We start from the raw sequence: 18,341 nt of genomic DNA on the forward strand, positions 1-18,341 counted from the left end.
TGTGGCCACACGGATTAAGGAATAGAGTGAATAATGAGGACTAAGTGGGAAAATATGTTTTTTAGGCAGGGAAAAGTCTACAGAATCCTGTAGATGACTTTTTTTCTGAAGTTACCTATAAGAACATTCAGAATTATTTTGAGAGCCCTTATGGCCATCATTTTTTGGAATGTTTGTGTCTTATGTGAATCTACTTCCCAAGTCAACAGGCATGTAATGCGACACATGAGTTAAAATAATTGCTTCCTATTAAAATAGCATTTTAGGGGACGCCTGGGTGGCTCAGTGGGTTAAGCGTCCGACTTTGGCTCAGGTCACGATCTCACGGTTCATGAGTTTGAGCCCTGCATCGGGCTCTGTGCTGACAAGTCAGAGCCTGGAGCCTGCTTCGGATTCTGTGTCTCCCCCTCTCTCTCTGCCCCTGCCCTGCTTGTGCTCTCTCTTTCTCTCTCACAGACAAATAAATAAACATTAAAAAAAAAAAGTGAGTAGTGAGTATGGACAGAAAGCACATTTAAGAATTCATTTAAATGATCTTAAAATGATCTCGCTTTGTCAAGGCCGTCTTCGCACCTCATGATGCGGTAACACCTCAGGAGGGGAGGGGGTTGCAGGTGTCACAGCTTTGGGAGTGTTCTCTCAGGTGGGCTCCTGGGCCTTTGACACGTCCTCCTTCCTTTTTCTTTTTGTGGCTTTCTTTTTGTTTTAGTCTGGTAGCACTTCCTTGCTTTCTGGTGCCTAGCCTCATTTTGTATTCTTCCTGCCCTAGACCCGACCTCTTCTCCACGGAAGGCTGGCTCCTTTCATGGGAGAATGACATTTAGAAACCAAGGTCGGGGCACTAGGAGGGCTGATTGCTACTGTACATGTCCGTGCCTTGAGACTCTCTCAGTGGCCAGAGCGAGGAAATAGAAGCATACATACTAACACATTCGTACGCACACATCTGCATTTCCATATCTACTGATGTGTATATACGCGAAAACCCCATGAACTCACACTGGTGTCTCTGTGTCCCACCCAACACTACCAGGTTCATTCTAGCTTTGCCCTCTCCTCCATCGGTCGTCTTTTTCTCACTGGCTGACAACGCCGGTTCTCGTAACCTGCAATGTATTTATTTTTTGTCGAAGCCTAATACACATATCAAATAGCTTCAGAATTGCTCCCCCATGTTCCCGTGGTAAACAAACTTACTAAGTAGAGCACCGTTATCTGTATTCAGTTCCTTCAGTCTTAGCGTACAGGAGCCAGTCAAAATACTGTGTTCTAATGTAACTTAGGGTAGCTCTTTTCTTTACCACTTTCCTCAGTATAGTCATGTTATTCGTATTTATGCTTGTTTTTGTTTTTTTTTTACCATTTGTATTCCACTTTGGATTCCCCACACACTTTTTTTTTTTTTTTTAAGTTCACGTTCAGTAAAATTTACTCTTTGTAGTAGACAGATCTGCAGGTTTGACAAGCGCATAATCAGGTGTCTACCTCCACGGTCATGGTATGGAATAGTCAGAACAGTTCCGTCACCTTCCAAATCCCCATTGCTTCTCTTCAGAAATCAAACCCTTCCCCCAACCTCAGTCTCTGGCAACCACTGATCTGTGTTCTAGCCATGTAGTTTTCTCTTTTACAAAATGTCTTTTTCATTGTTTTTTTTTTTTTATTTGAGAGAGAGAGAGAGAGAGAGTAGGGGGAGGGGCAGAGGGAGAGAGAGAGAGAATCTCAAGCAGGCCCCACACTCAGTGCAGAGTCCAACATGGGGCTTGATCCCATGACCCTAGGATCATGACCTGAGCCGAAATCAAGAGTCAGACGTTCAACCTACTCAACCACCAGGCACCCTTAGAAAATGCCTCATAAGTAGGATATAGCCTTTTGGAGCTGGCTTTTTTCAGGTAGCAAAACGCTTTTGAGATTCTCACATGTTGTGTGAGTCAACAGTTTCTTCCCTTGTTACTGCTGAGTACTACCCCATTGTATGGGTGTACCAGTAAGACTTGGTCTGTCTCCACCCGCCCATTTATCCTTTCACCATTAGAAAGGCGTCTACATTGTTTTTAGTTTGGGGTCATTATGAATAAAGTTACTATAAACACGCACGTACAACTTGTTGTGTGAATGTAAGTTTGAATGTTTTCTTAGGTAAAGTTTTAGGAATGAGATTGTTGGATCTATGGTTAGTATGTGAAGATCCAGCTTTATTTTTAATAACAATCTTGAGGTATAATTTACATAGTGTCAAATGTATGATTAAAAGTTACTAGCACGTCTATTTGTAATATATGCGTGTATTAAATCTCATTGACCGCCTAACGCTTATACAATGTTATATGTCAGTTATGTCTCAATGAAACAACAAAACAAGCTAACAACACCTCATTGAGTTAAACGCTTTAAAAATGTCATTATGGGGGCGCCTGGGTGGCTCAGTCGGTTGAGCGTCCGACTTCGGCTCAGGTCATGATCTCGCGGTCCGTGAGTTCGAGCCCCGCGTCGGGCTCTGTGCCGACAGCTCAGAGCCTGGAGCCTGTTTCAGATTCTGTGTCTCCCTCTCTCTGACCCTCCCCTGTTCATGCTCTGTCTCTCCCTGTCTCAAAAATAAATAAATGTTAAAAAAAAAATTTTTAAAAAATGTCATTATGGGGCACCTGGGTGGCTAAGTTGGCTAGGTGTCTGACTTTGGCCAAGGTCATGATCTCACAGTTCATGGGTGCAAGCCCTACACAGGGCTCCCTGCTGTCAGCGCAGAGCCCACTTCAGATCTTCTGTTCTCCTCTCTCTCTGCCCCATCCCCTCACGTGGTCTCCTCCCCCTCCAAAAAAAAAAAAAAATGTTATTAGTACCATCACAGAGTCAGGCAACCGTCACCACTATGCAATTTTAGGACATTTTCATGGGCCCCAAAGAACCCACGTTCCCATCCACAGTTACTTCCAGTCCCCACGCCCCCCAGCTCTTGGCCAGCAGTAATGTACCTTCTGTGTCTATGGGTTGTCCGTTCTGGACGTTTCATACACATGGAATCATACAGTGTGTCACCTCTTATAATTTGTTTCTTTCACTCAGCATTATGTTTTCAAATTTCATCTATGTCATAACAGATATCAGCACTTCTTTTTTTGAATGGCCAAATGGCATGCCATTATATGGATGGACCACGCTTTGTTTACCCACTCATCATCTGCCGATGGACATTTGGATTATTTCCATTTTTTTGGCTGTTATGAGTAATGTTGCTGTGAATATTTATGTACAAGTTTTTGGGTGGATATTTGTTTTCACTTCTCTTGGGAATATAACTCGCAGAGGAATTGCTGAGTCACGTACTAGCCATTTGAGGAAATGCCAGACTGTTTTCCAAAGCGACTACAACACTCTACGGTCACACTACCAATGGGTGAGGGTTCCAGTTACCCCATTGCCTTGCCAACACTTGTTATTGTCTTTTTTATTATAGTCATCTTAAAAAAATTTTTTTAAATGTTTTATTTATTTAAAAAAAAATTTTTTTCAACGTTTATTTATTTTTGGGACAGAAAGAGACAGAGCATGAACGGGGGAGGGGCAGAGAGAGAGGGAGACACAGAATCATAAACAGGCTCCAGGCTCTGAGCCATCAGCCCAGAGCCTGACGCGGGGCTCGAACTCACGGACCACGAGATGGTGACCTGGCTGAAGTCGGATGCTTAACCGACTGCGCCACCCAGGCGCCCCTTAAATGTTTTATTTATTTTTAAGACAGAGAGAGACAGAGCATGAGCAGGGGAGCGACAGAGAGAGGGGGAGACACAGAAGCCGAAGCAGGCTCCAGGCTCTGAGCCGTCAGCCCAGAGCCCGACAGAGGCTCGAATTCACGAACTGTGAGATCGTGACCTAAGCCGAAGTCGGATGCTCCACGGACTGAGCCACCCGGGCGCCCCTTATTATAGTCATCTTAATATGGAGTGGTATCTTACTGTGTTTGGTGACACAGTTTTTTTTTTTTTCTCGGTTTAAAAAATTTTAATTGAAGTGTAGTTGTCGTATAGTATTACATTGGTTTCGGGTGATTTGACAATTATGTACATTACACAATGCTAACCGCAGTAAGTGTAGTTCCCATCTGTCACTGTGCAAAGTTATTACAACATTATTGGCTACATTCCCTATGCTCTACTTCTCATCCTTGACTTATTTATTTTATAACCAGAAGTGTGTACCTCCTAATTCCCTTCACCTATTTCATCCACCACCCCACCCCCATGATACACTGTTTCACAAAATTGAAGCATAGTTCACAAACAATGTTACATTAGTTTCAGGGGTACAGCATAGCAATTCACCAAGTTTATACTTTCTGCTCTGCTGGTAAGCATAGCTACCATCTGTCACCACACTGGCCTTGACTCTATTCCCTGTGCTGTGCCTTTTATTCCCATGACTGGTTCATCCCGTAACTGGAAGCCTGTGTCTCCCCCACCCCTTCACTCGTTTTGCCCGACCACCTCCACCCCCCTTCCCTCTGGCGGTCATTAGTTCGATCTGTGTATCCACGGGCCTGTTTCTGCTTTCTGTTTGTTTTGTTTTTTAGATTCCACGTCTAAGTGAAAGCACATGGTGTTCGTCTTTCTCATTCTAGTGTGTGTGTGTGTGTGTGTGTGTGTGTGTGTGTCCCACATCTATATCCATTCATCAATGGATGGGTGCTTGAGTTACTACCCTGTCTTGGCTATTGTACATAATGCAGTAAACGCGGGGGTACGTGTATCTCTTTGAATTAGCGTTTTCGTTTTCTTTGGGTAAATACCCAGTAGTGGAATTGCTGGCTCATATGGTAGTTCTGTTTTTCTGCTTTTAATTTTTCGAAGCACTTCCATCCTGTATTCGGCAGCGGCCAGTTTACATTCCTAACAACAGTGCAGGAGGGCTCCTTTCTCTCCACATCCTCACTGACACTTACTATTTCCTGTGTTTCGATTGTGGCCATTCTGACAGGTGGGAGGTGGCGTCTCATTGTGGTTTTGATTTGCCTTTCCCTGATGACGGGTGATGTGGAGCATCTCTTTGTGTCTCTGTTTGCCACACAATAGACTTTTGGTTTAAAAAAAAAAAAAAAAAAAAAAGGAAAGGCGTGGGATTAAAATAAAGAGCCACCAACTTTGAAATCCTTCAAAATGCACAAAAAGTCTCTTCGCCTCGTTGCAGTTCACAGTTTTTTCACCTTCTCGAACTAACCTGACCCTCCTCAAGCCCCAGCCTTCAAGTGAAGAAAAGTGATTTGGGGGTTTATGCATTGTATACAAATATTATCTTCTGCTTTAAAATTCCATATGTACCAAATTTCAGGTGCATTATTGACTGACTAGATTTTCTCTTGGGTGCCAGGGACCAGAGGCCTGGCCTGGGAACCTGGACACAATATGTAACGTTGTGTCTGTTCAAAACCATTCAAAGTTCCAAACCACTGAGTAATAAGTAAAATGTGGCATAGAATCCTTAGTAAACCAGGAACTCTCTGGGGTTAGTCTTTGGGTGAGGGTACAAACCAGATGTTATCTTGAAAGTGCCAAAGCAGCCCCCATGCTTTCGCCTATGGAAACCAAGAATTGGCTGAAGTCATAGTTTCAGCCCCTTTCTCCACCATGGGTCCCGTTCTGGTGGCAGGGTGGGAGAGCCAAGCTGTGACTTTCCACTAGCCCAGCTCCTCGACTGTTCCAAGGGACAGAGTCAGAGCTCTAAGCTGAAAGGGGACACAACCTGTATTCCTCAAAGCAGAACTGATCCAGAATCCTTCCTAAGTTAACTTTAGAGATCATGGCTACAGATTAAAGGGACACCATTTCCCTGTCTGCCAGATCAGTTTCCTTTCTGGACATGACGACTAGGGATCAGAATCACGTTAGCCCTTCACGTGGACTCTTGTGCTAAAGGAACACATTTGGGATATTACGCAGAACCAAGACCCCCGTGTCCAGCGTTCCTGGCTGGCAAAGGAAAGATGCTCCTTTTCGATAGCTAGGCAGCAAAATCTCTCACATACGTCAGAGATTACAACGTCTCAGTATTTTTGCAGAATAGCATGACTCTATAGACGTCATCACTAATGATCTAGTTGGGAACCTAATTAAATCGCTGGATGCAAATTATTGGGACGTCAGAGGGAGCATGAGCAGAAGAAACAGGTGTCATTTGTAATAACATATTGTAATAAAATAAAATGAGCAGAATTAAAGCCAAGTGAGAAGGGGCAGACACATTTCGCACAGAATTGTCTTTAAAACCACACCTCAAAGGAAGCATAGGTGTAATATGTTCTGTAATAAACTATTGTTGACTATAAACTGCGTTCAGTAACTTAGGCTACCGTTGGCTGTGGCTACCTGTACGATGACCTGAAAATGCCACCAATTTTTCATGTTTCGGAAGATCTTCAGATTTGGGGTGGGATTCAAGTCATTTCTATTTTACACCTTTAAAATTGTGAAATAAGCTTGGAGATTATAATAGAATTTTCTATCAAGCTTGAAACCCCGAATTGTCACAAATGTAGAGGCAATTCTCTCTCTCTTTTTTTTTTTTAACGTTTATTTATTTTCGAGACAGAGAGAGACAGAGCATGAATGGGGGAGGGTCATAGAGAAAGAGAGAGACAGAATCTGAAACAGGCTTCAGGCTCCGAGCTGTCAGCACAGAGCCTGACGCGGGGCCCAAACCCACGGACTGCGAGATCACGACCTGAGCTGAGGCCGGACGCTTAACCGACTGAGCCACCCAGGTGCCCCAACTCTCTTTTTTTTTTAGGTGTATTTATCTACTTTGAGAGAGAGAGAGTGCGTGCATGTGCAAACAAGTGGGGAAGGGGCCGAGACAGAGAGGGAGAGAGAATCCCAAGCAGGCTCTACACTGTCAGCATGGAGCCCCAATGCAGGGCTCAAACCCTTGAACCGTGAGATCATGACCCGAGCTGAAGTTGGATGCTTCATCAACTGAGCCACCCAGGCACCCCAAATGTAAAGCCAATTCTAAATCATCCTGCTCAATTCCATTCAGTTGGTAGATTTATTGAGCCTTGGTTGGTGCCATGCTGGGCATCTCTTGTCCCTTCATGCAGTTTTCACAGTGGTCCAAAAAAGGTGGTCTTAAATAAGGGAGGCCTATTTTGGTCCCAAGAGAGGCCACCCGACTCAGATTACCTCGAAGTAAGCAAGTGTATTTGTTGGAAGGCTACTCAGGTAACTCACAGGATCACAGGAAGAGCCTCGGCAAGCCGGGGAGTTCTGGGAGACTTGAGGCAGAAACTAAGAGAGAACTTGACACCATGAGGTCTTCTCCCCAACTTTTCGTCCTTCTCTAGGTAAGACTCCTCCATGGGGAAGTAGAATGGCCACTAGGGTTTCTATATGCAGTATGTACTTATACACAATACCAATCCTTTTTTGCAGCTAAGAGCCCTGTCCAGGCTGACCACTCTTGGACGCAACTGAGCCCCCTCCCAGAAGGACTCCTCAACTGGCCTTTGATTCCATTCTCTGGGCCACTGGCTCTCAAAGTGTGTCTGAATTACATTTGTAAGGGGCGGGCGGAAGGAATGTAGTTTTATTAAGTACATAAGTTTTTAAAAGTTACTGAATGCAGTAATCCATAGCATTCCTCTAAAACAACAGTGATAGGAGGGGATAGGATGGGAAATCCCTTTCATAATCCATGGGGATGTATGTACCTATGCACGAGAGTCAAGAAACCAGAACAGAGGGGCGCCTGGGCTTCTCAGTCGGTTGAGCGTCCGACTTCGGCTCAGGTCATGATCTCACAGCTCATGAGTTCGAGCCCCTCGTCGGGCTCTGGGCTGTCAGCTCAGAGCCTGAAGTCTGCTTGGAATTCTGTGTCTCCCTCTCTCTCTGCCCCTCCCCCAGTCGTGCTCTGTCTGTCAAAATGAATAAATGTTAAAAAAAAAAAAAAAAAAAAAAGACCAGAGATACCATGTGCTAGAGAATAAGCTTGACTACCCCATCAATTCTTCCCACACTGAAGGTATAACTTGTTATTAACAATTTACATTTTTTAATGTTTATTTTTGACGGGGGGGAGAGAGAGAAAGAGAGAGAGAGAGAGAGACAGAGACAGAGCATGAGCGGGGGAGGGGCAGAGAACGAGGGAGACACAGAATCCAAAGCAGGCTCCAGGCTCCGAGCTGTCAGCACAGAGCCCGACTGGGGGCTCGAACTCACAGACCGCGAGATCGTGACCTGAGCCGAAGTCGGACGCTCAACCGACTGAGCCACCCGGGCGCCCCTGTTATTAACAATTTAATAGCAACCCTATACAATTTGGGGGGCGGGGCAGGAAAGGGGGCTTGATAAAATAATTCATTAATTAGTCTGGAAGAGCAAATGAGCAAAAACGTTCCGAGTTATCATTTGTAATTGAACTGCTTCTCTCAGGATATCGCTGGGGGGGGCGTCACAGGATGTATCGCTCAGTAATTGCCAGGGGAGGCCTCAGCCAGCTCACACCGCGTCCTGGAGAAAGGGCCACACACCAACGGACAAATGGATAAATCATTCATTAATAATGTTAGAAAAACAAATGATACAGCAGGACAATATTTTAAGTATAGTTTTCACACCTAATATTTCCCCATTCGGGCCCTCTACCATTCAATCCAAACCAATTCTGGGCTCAGGATGGAAAGCAGAAAACAGAACTAGGTTCTTTTCCTTGTTTTAAAGCCTAAAACCCTTAGAGAAAGAACAAGAACTCTGAATAAACAAAGCATCTGGAGGGAAAAAGGACCAAGGCCTAATTAAAAACCCTCAACCGAGAATTAGAACCTGCTAAGTGATCTCCCAGGGGAATTCTAAGGGTGGGATTCAGGAATGCGTGTTTCTACAAGCACCCCAGGGGATTTTTGTCGTGGTGACCAGTGGGCTAGATTCCCGGCTCCCGCCCCCAGCTGCAAAGCAGAATGGGCCCCAGGGTGTGACATGTTCTGGAGCAAGCCCCAGCCTGGAGATCTGTAGATTGAGGAGGGAGGGAAGCCCAGGCAGCTGAATGTATAATTTTAAGGCTTTCAGTGTGATTTTAATAGAGCTCGTAAAATCGGTTTCCTTCCCGGTTAACATTGTAAGACATTTTATTCCCAGTGGTGGGATGGTTTTTAAGAGTGTTACCCAAGGTTGTCTCCCCAGCACACCTCTTTCTTCTCTTTCGACTTATTTTCTAAATTTCCTGCAACAAAGTAAAATGTGTGGGTGAGGTGGAAGGCCTGTATCCAAGGCAGGGATCTGCACAACTGTGGTTCCTGGACCAGTAGCAGCAACGTCATGCGCGAACTCGCCAGAAGTGCGAATTCTGTGTCCTACCCTTGACATCCGAAGTGAGAAACTCTGGGGGGGGGGCGTTGGGGGGGAGGCAGCAGTCTGCAATTTAACGCAGGTGATATTGATGCACCCGCCCCTTTGAGAACCAATGATTCTCTTAAAGAGAAACCTTTAAAAACTATGGAGGCTGGGGACCCACCCCCCCCCCCCGAGTTTGATTTGATTAGTCAAGTGTGTGGTTCCTCAGATGGTTATAATCTACAGTGAAGTGTGAGAACCTTCAGGGCTTCAGATATATATGTTCTTTTTATTTTAGAGAGAGAGTGAGGGAGAGCGAGAGTGCGTGTGTGGGGAGAGGGGCAGAGAGAGAGAGGAAGAGAGAGAGAATCTCAGGCAGGATCTATGCTCTCAGTGCAGAGCTCAGTGCAGGGCCCAATACCATACTCCCGACCCTGGGATCATGACCTGAGCCGAAATCAGGAGCCAGATGCCCAACCGAGTGAGACATCCAGGTGCTCTGAGAACCTTGAGGGCTTCAAAAGTACATCCCCCTGTCCAGAGCAGATTTTTCTTCCTTAATCAAAAGTGAAGAGGGGCACCTGGGTGACTCAGTGGGTTAAGCGTCCGACTTCAGCTCAGGTCATGAACTCGCGGTCCGTGAGTTCGAGCCCCGCGTCGGGCTCTGTGCCGACAGCTCGGAGCTCGGAGCCTGCTTCCGATTCTGTGTCTCCCTCTCTCTCTGCCCCTCCCCCGTTCATGCTCTGTCTCTCTCTGTCCCAAAAATAAACAAACGTTAAAAAAAAAGGTGAAGAAAAGAAAAACAAGTATGTGTGTGTGTGGTGGGGGAGGGGGTGTAATTAAGAAAATAGAGGGATTTCAAGGTTCGAGCGTAAGTTTGTTTTAGCGGTACATATAACAATTTTGGCCAATATTTATGATTTTTTAATATTTTTTATTATTCATTTTTAGGGAGAGAGGTGAGCACGGGAGGGGCAAAGAGAGGGAGAGAAGGAAAATCCCAAGCGGGCTCCCAGCTGTCGGCGTGGAGCCCAATGAGGGGCTCAAACTCCCAAACCGTGAAATCATGACCTGAGTGGAAATCAAGAGTCGGGCTCTTAACCACCCAGGTGCCCCCAGTATTTATGATTTTTGTTATAAAGGGACCGTTGCCCCACGTTTTTTTGGAGATTGATTTCTCCTATGATTGTAGCTGCATTTTTAGTATTGAAAACATGATGATTGAAAATATTATATAAAGATCAGGAAATGAATTTGATAACATTTTAAATGAATTTGAATTTTATTCTTTTTTTAAAGTTTACTTATTTGAGAGAGAGAGAGTGCAAGCAGGGGAGGGGCAGAGAGAGACGGAGAGAGAGAGACTCTTAAGCAGGCTCCGCACTATCAATGAACTGTGAGATCGTGACCTGGGCAGAAATCAAGAGTCAGATGCTTAACCGACTGAGCCAGCCAGGTACCCCTTGAATTTTCTTCTTTACTGCAGCATCTAAAGACATTTGAAAAATAGCAATGTATGTGTAGAACTAGTCCTTTTTCAGAAAATGCTTAGTATCCATAAAAACTCTCTTATAATACTGTAAGGAAGCCTGATGCCTATAAGTTAGGATTTTTGTATCTTTATCTAAGAGAGATGGGAGCACCTGGCTGGCTCAGACAGAAAGACGTGTGACTCTTGATCTTTGGTTTTTGAGTTGGAGCCCCATGTTAGGTGTAGAGATTACTAAAAAAATAAATAAGTAAACTTAAAAATAAATTAAAAAAATAAAAGATATAGAGAGAGTGAGAGAATATGTTGATTTTTTTTTTTTTTTTTTTTTTTTTTTTTTTTTTACTGCTTAGCTTTACATGATGTGGCTGTCCAAATTTAGAGTCCTTACAGAAGGTTTAGGACACACTAGTAAATTAAATTATGCTCAACATATTATATTCCAGTTATCTGCAGATTTACTGTGCATTTATTTGCTAATGACTATAATATTTATTATATCACCACATTTCTTAGTTGTGTTGAAAAATAGAGCACTTACCGTGTCTCCGTAGAAGTGATTTCTAAATGGAATACTTCCATCCTTTCATAATTAGAGACAGATTTCTTTTTTTTTTTTAATTTTTTTTTCAACGTTTATTCATTTTTGGGACAGAGAGAGACAGAGCATGAACGGGGGAGGGGCAGAGAGAGAGGGAGACACAGAATCGGAAACAGGCTCCAGGCTCCGAGCCATCAGCCCAGAGCCCGACGCGGGGCTCGAACTCACGGACCGCGAGATCGTGACCTGGCTGAAGTCGGACGCTTAACCGACTGCGCCACCCAGGTGCCCCAGGAGACAGATTTCTAACAGTGTAACTAATTTCTCTGAATATGTCATCTTTTGTGATTTTTTAAAAACTTTTTAAAATGTTCATTTGTGAGAGAGAGAGCGAGCGAGCAGGGGAGGGGCAGAGAGAGAGGGAGACACAGAATCTGAAGCAGGCTGCAGGCTCTGAGCTGTCCGCACAGAGCCCGACAAGGGGCTCGAACTTCCGAACTGAGATCGTGACCTGAGCTGAAGTCAGACGTTTAACCGATTGAGCCACCCAGGCACCTGGTGTGATATTTTCTTAATTTTTGGCCAGATATCACAATCTCCACTTCTTTCTTCTTTTTGTCGTTTCTTTTTTCTTTCTTCCTTCTCTCCTTCATTCCTTTATGTCTTAAAGTTTAGCTAAGTTTCGTTGGACGTGTTTCTAATCAGTTGAAGTTTAAGGTACGTAATTTGTTAATGAGATAGTCAATAGTTACATAATGTAAGTTCAGTTGAAAATTTTTCTGGTAATCTAAAGCCTCTAAGTGACATGGCTTACATTATCTTCTACCTTGCTAAACACGTTTTAAAATAAATGGTTGGAGACTGAAAACTCGGCCAGTTACCAAGTGTAACTTGTTTCCGCTGAATTTTGGAGTGAATTTCCCTAACTACCCTAAGTGTTTCTATTTTGCATAATGTGTGTGTGTGTGTGTGTGTGTGTGTGTGTGTGTGTGTGTGTGTGCTTATAAAGTGTATTTCTTTTACCACCAATACAAAGAGTAGACGCTTTGGACCAGATTCCACCTGAGACATGGAGGAAGACTGTCCCTTTTGCCTGGGGGTGGGGGCTTTTCCTCTGTGGGCAGGTTCTTGGTGGGTGAGTCCGTGCTGCCGTGTGCTCTGGCTGGCTGCAGCTTTGCTCTGCTCTGCTTGGGTCTTTAGCAAAGGCTGGGGCACGTCTGGAAGGAGGCCAGGGAATGGCGGGGTGTTCCGTGCGGTGGGGACATCAGCCTGGTGACAGATCACCCGTCTACCTGGCTTTCTCGTATCCTTGAAACTCAAGTTAAATTATCACCACCCATGAGATTCTCTTCATAGTCTCTTCATAGCGGTCATGGCATGTCGGAGGTTTCTTTCCCTGTTACTCTGAATATGCCTTTATGCCAGCACTTACCGCGTTCCCTTGGAATTGTTTGTGTACATATCCATCTCCCTCGCCAGACCGTGGACTCCCAGGACAGTGACTTTTCGTCCCCGGACACAGGAAGTATCCGGTAATGACTAATGAGCTGCCGGATTGCACTTGGCACACGTCCTGTCTTACAGCCTTCTCTTGCTCCCCCCTTTTTTTTTTAAGAGAGAGAGAGAGCATGAGCAGGAGAGAGGGGCAGAGGGAGAGAGACTGAGAATCTTAAGCAGGCTCCATGCTCAGCACGGAGCCCGACGTGGGGCTCGGTTCCACGACCCTGGGACCATGACCTGAGCCGAAATCAAGAGTCAGGTGGATGTTCATCCGACTGAGCCACCCAGGTGTCCCAGGGCACTTAACGCGGTTTATAAAATCCCGAACTGGACTTTGTTGGAGACGCCTGCTGAGAGCGGTTTCTGGAATTCCTATCAGCAGAACCATGCCGCAGTAGAACCCTTTAGCTGTGCTTCACAGACAAGGGATGTGCCTGGCTAAGGCATGTACCATTTTGACCTGTCCAGTTAGGGACTGTATTGAAATGATTGGGACAGATGTGGGAGGCACTTGTCACCTGCATTTGCGTGTGAGTTTCTTGAAGACAGGGACCACATCTTGCTTGACTTGGGACTACATGTGCTTGGGAAGAGTGTTTGGGTCCTTTAGAGGACTTTCTCTAAGGGCCTCTTGACTCAAGGCAGCTGTTCCACTAAGTTTTTGTTAAGGGGGTTTCAACAATTGGGTCTTTTTTTTTCCCATTCATTGCAGCCACTAGGGGCAGTGTAGCTGCATTCTTTTGGAATGGCCATCCTGGGGAGCATGCCTCCAGGCTAGATCCCCTAAAATGTGATGAGCCCCGCAACCCCCCCAAAATGTGTTGGAGAACCTATGGCATAAAGATCTCACCATCACTGTTGTTCTTTGCAAATGTGTTTCCCTTATTTGTGGGAGCTGACTGATTCCATCTTTTCTAAACAAGAAAAGGACCAAGTAGTAACCACCAGCTCATTACGTTAATCATTAAGCCCAGCCAGTTCTGGAGGGAAGAAAAGTAAATAGGAAGAAGAAGAAGAAAAAAAAAAACCTTTGTGCACATTCGTGTAAGGATTACAAATTGGCACAATGCAGCCCACAGTGATTCCCATTGGAGTCTTGGAGGGAACACTACTGAGAAAGTGATGGGACTGGTGTCCATATGAATGACAGACTTCAACCCTTCTCCTGAATGAGTCTTCTTTCAAGCTCGAATGGGCTGGAATCATAGACGCCAAAAATTAAGCTACCAGCTGCCCATAAGAAGGCATGTCCTTTTTTAGAACCAAGATGGTAGTGAAATGAAAAAGAATTCAAGACATTGCCTTTAAAAGAAAAAGCAACAACAACAACCATGAAAGTAAAAAAGAATGATTACTTTGCTTTTGAGTGAGTTACCATGTTGAATTCCAGTGAGACGGATGCTGTGATGTTCAAGGGTCCTAAAGCAGCTTGGGTCCTTCTATTTCACAATAACTGCTTCCAGAGAAGTTGTAAAGCCTATCTATTCCAAAGTTCTAGAAAATTAATTATATCTAAAACAAGATAAATAGTCCAGTTTACGGTTTCATAGCATCTTGAAATTGCTGACCGAGTGATGGGGTGATTCAGCTCCCAGGGCATTGAGGGAGTCACTGACCTGGGTTTTAATTCTCTTTTGCCCCCCCTCCCCCCACCCGGTGACAAGGGTCAGACTCTCCGTCTTCACACTGCCTCTGTGGTTCACACTGCCTCTGTGAAATACAGGGCGATTGCACAAAGGATGTCAAGACCTCCCCCAGGTCTAAACAATCCTGTATTCCTTCTCCAGGAGGTAACCCTTAGGGACTCACGCTTAACTTCCTTCTGTTTCAAAAACACCGCTATTTGAGAGGCAACATGAAACACCATCATACAACCGTCATACAAATTGCCATTTCTCCATCCACAGTCTACCTTTTTTGCAGAGGGCAGGATCTGGCAGGGTTCAAGATACGGTCGGAACCAGATACAAGAGGCTCTTTCCGATGACATTAGCATGGATGTTACCATTTAAACCACGTAAATTCAGAGTGTTGGCGCCTAGAACAAAAACTCGAGTCCAGCATTTGCCCTCTGGCTGCTCACAGTTGAAGTGGGTGGTGGGTGCTTATTCACGGTGGGTAAGAAAATAAATACACTGACATTTCAAGACTGCACAGGCACGTAGGCTGACTGGAGTTTTTGGATCCTGACGTTTTTCCTTCCCGCCTTCCCATAGGGAAGGAGTCAATGCCCAGGTCTTCAGGTGTCTGTCTGGAAAGCTGGTAGCCCTCCAGAAGAACAGTTCGGTGCGAAATAAAGTTCCACCCTTCACCTCTCTAGGAGATAGAACTTCTCCAGCCGTTTTACAGAAGGCACGTAATGGAAATGAGCCATGTGGCCCTTGTGCGTGTTCGGGGTTCCTTTTTGGTTCTTTCTTGGTCTTATTGATCTGTCGGTGGCATTTGCCAAGGGTGAGATACCCAGTGATTGCCTGCCAACTGCTTGTCACGAATTACAGCTTCCCTCCTCACTTCTTTGCTCCTCGAAGACGCAGACGGTTGGGTTAAGAGGGGTGGCTGGCCTCAGGCTGTCTTCCCATAAAATCTGATAAAATCTCGGATGCCCGAGGGTCTAGGTCATAAAGCTTTTGGAGTGGGGCCTCCTTTCTTTGGCTCTTTCCCCACAGGGCCCATCCACACCGAAGTACTAGACGAATGCTTGGGGAGGGGCGGGGGACGGAAAACAGTGCAGGGCCACCACTGGCCACTGTCTGGGGCTGCCCTTGCTTCCTAGACTTTGTGGGGAGGAGGGCCCGCTGGGGCCCATCTGTAACTCGGGGAGAAACACCGCGAGCTCAAAGGAGTGAGTGCATGCAAAGCCCTTAGCACCGTGCCGGGCGCAAAGGCGCAGGCGAACCTTGGCCTCTGGATTTTAGCAGCACGCTCGAGGACGCTGGGGTAGAAAGCCTGGGCTGCGGAGGCCGCCAGCCCGGGTCTGAATCCCCCGGCCTCAGAGTGTACCTTCGGGAAAGTCTGAAAGCTTCGATTGCTTCTTTTGTAAAACGGGGAGAAAGGAGGCCTTGATGCCCTCGCGGGGGCGCGCGAAGCAGAGGGCGCGTGCCCTCCCCCCGCCCCCTGGCTGCGGCTGCGAGCGGAGGCGAAGCGGGGCCGGCCGTCGGTGCCCACCGAGGACCCTGCCCACGCGCGGGCGCCCCGCAGCCGGTCCCGGAGGCGGGAATCCTTCCCGGCGGGGGCGGGGGCGCGCCCTGGCCGCCGCCGGGAGTGGCCCGGGCAGGGCGAACTTGACCCCGGCCTGGCGCGGGCGCAGCGGCTGGGCGAGTCGGGGGGCCGGGCCCGGGACCCCGCCCAGACGGCCGCCGGGTCCCCTGGGCTGGGCGCTGCCGGCGGAGCCGACGGGGCGGAGAGGAGCGCGGCGGGGGGAGGAGTGGGAGGAGGGGGCCGGTCAAGGGAAGTGCGACGTGTCTGCGGAGCCCTTTTATACCTCCTTCCCGGGAGCCGGGCCCCAGCCGCCGCCGCCGCGCTCGGAGCGTCCCCGCGCCTCCGCTCCCGGAGCCGCGCAGCGCCCAGCCCGCCAGCATGTCGGGGGTCAAGAAGCAGAAGACGGTAGGCTGCGGGCCGTCCGCCCCCCGCCGCGCCTGCCGGGGGGGGGGGGGGCCCGCGTCCCACTCCGCCGAGCGCACGAGCCGCGGGGCGCGGGGGAGGGGGAGGGGAGGGGAAGCGGGGGGACCCCGGGCGGCCCTCTCCGCCAGCGCCTCCGGGAACCTGCGCCCCTCGGGGTCGCCGCGCCCGGGAGCGACCTCGGGAGCTTGCGCGGCGGGTCCGGGGCGCGGGAGAGGGGCCGAGGCAGGACGCTTCCTCCCTTCCCCAAGGGCCTCCCGGGACCCGCCTTTTCTTCCGTGTGAGCTCCGCGCCGCTGGGGTGGGCGGTGGGCTGAGCCCAGCCCGGTGCCGCCAGGTCTGGTCGCTGGGCGCCCGTCGGCGACAGCCACCGGGGCTTGGTCCACGCAGCCTCCTCGGAGTGCGCTTTAATGACAGACCTCACGGAGAAAGCTGCCGCTGTCTACACCCGCAGCGCTTAGCCCTCTAGCTGGAGTCAGCTCCCTGGTGGCATCGGTTCCGGGCCCGGGGGTTCCTGGGCTCGGCGGGTGAGCTGCTTTTAGAGGCTCGGTTTTGTCCGGAACTAATCTGCGCCCCCCCCCCCGCCCGCCCCGTTATAGGAGATAGAGGGCTTGTCAAAGAGAAAAGTTCCCTTCTCACTCAGCAGTAGGGGCTCCTGTTAATTTTGCATCCTAAAAATGGCAGCTGTGATCCTTGACCGGACCTGGGAGGAGCCTTAGCGGAAGGCGTTTGGGCCACACCAGGTGGTCTGCAAGCCTTCGGTAGGTCCCAGCCCGCAGTCTGACTGCTGAGCATCCGTCCTCACCACGCTGCACGCCTCAGGTTGATGATTGCGGTTACCGCACGGGTTGACCCCGCTCCCGTAGTTAGACTAGAACTTGGCACATAGTAGGCGCTTGATACGTGCTTATTACTGTGATTATAGACTGCCTATTACTGAGCTATCTTTGAGGTCTGTTCCTGGCGGGCTGGGAGGAGACGTGGAAAGCCAAGAATTGGGGAAGGAGCCTGGTGGGGCGATTCAGGGGCTGCAGGAAAAGGGGGTGGGGGCCCCCTCGTTTCAGACCACACGGCCCATCCCGGCAGGAAGGCCCAGGAGGAGGGATGGGATCCGGCTGCCTTTTATAGGAGCTATTTTAAAGTGGGGAGACTCTCAGTATTGTGGCAGCTTTAAAAATATTGTTAAGTGAAAATCACTTGTGTTTTAGTCCCATTTAGTCCGGTTAATTTCTGTAAAATTCTGAATGGTATCTTTTAAGTGATGAGCTGCGGTGGCACTTGGTAGCTTTGCACATGGGGGTGGGGGTTAGTTCTTTCCTTCCCTGTTCTGATAGGGAGCCTCCTCAAGCGTTAGTAAGGAAGGGGTGGGTGGGCTTTCCCTTCATGCCCCCACTCCGCAAGAGCTGATGGACCGAGTGGGTTTGGAGACCAGGAGCTTTCCACACTGATCCTGGGAACCGTGTGGTCAGAGAGAGTGTAGAAACGTGACCGCCAGAGGCTTCGCTTTCTCTGGTTACACCTTTTGAACCTCCTCTTTTTTCTTTGGGGTGTGTGTGTGTGTGTGTGTGTTCTGTATAGGATTCAGTTAACACCTGAAAAAGCTGCAGGGTTCCTGAACTTTTATTTAGCCAACACGATTATAATCCAGGTACCAGCGCTCGTGTCCAAAGGGCCAGATAGACGCGATTGGGTCAGCCAAACCAGCTTTAAATGCATGGGAAATCTCTCAAGCTTTAAATGCTAACTCAAGATGTATTCTGAAACCTTGCGGTCCAAAGCAAAAGATATCCACGTGTGTGGCCTCTGAAATAATCATTATTGGAGAAGTGAGCCTTGCTGCTCTAGGAAGCTCTCCTAGAGGGGAGGCTGGGCTTTTT

General features: G+C 47.8%; 1 protein-coding gene across 3 annotated transcripts in view; it reads left to right on the top strand.

The window, feature by feature from the left end:
- The first annotated feature begins 16,010 nt into the window (after positions 1 to 16,010).
- The window catches only part of PAPSS2 (3'-phosphoadenosine 5'-phosphosulfate synthase 2), a 71,866-nt gene continuing 69,535 nt past the window's right edge, over positions 16,011 to 18,341 (top strand). Inside the window, exon 1 of one of the 3 annotated variants that reach the window (XM_023240330.2) lies at positions 16,011 to 16,450. Coding sequence is in view for 2 of the 3 variants with exons in the window: in XM_023240329.2 (XP_023096097.1) it covers positions 16,424 to 16,450 (27 nt within the window). In the remaining variant the exon portion in view is untranslated. The remainder of the gene's footprint in view (positions 16,451 to 18,341) is intronic. The other 2 variants (XM_023240329.2, XM_023240331.2) reach the window with 2 other exon arrangements.

This window comes from Felis catus, chromosome D2, assembly GCF_018350175.1.
Source record: "Felis catus isolate Fca126 chromosome D2, F.catus_Fca126_mat1.0, whole genome shotgun sequence".
In the NCBI taxonomy this organism is placed as follows: Eukaryota; Metazoa; Chordata; class Mammalia; order Carnivora; family Felidae; genus Felis; species Felis catus.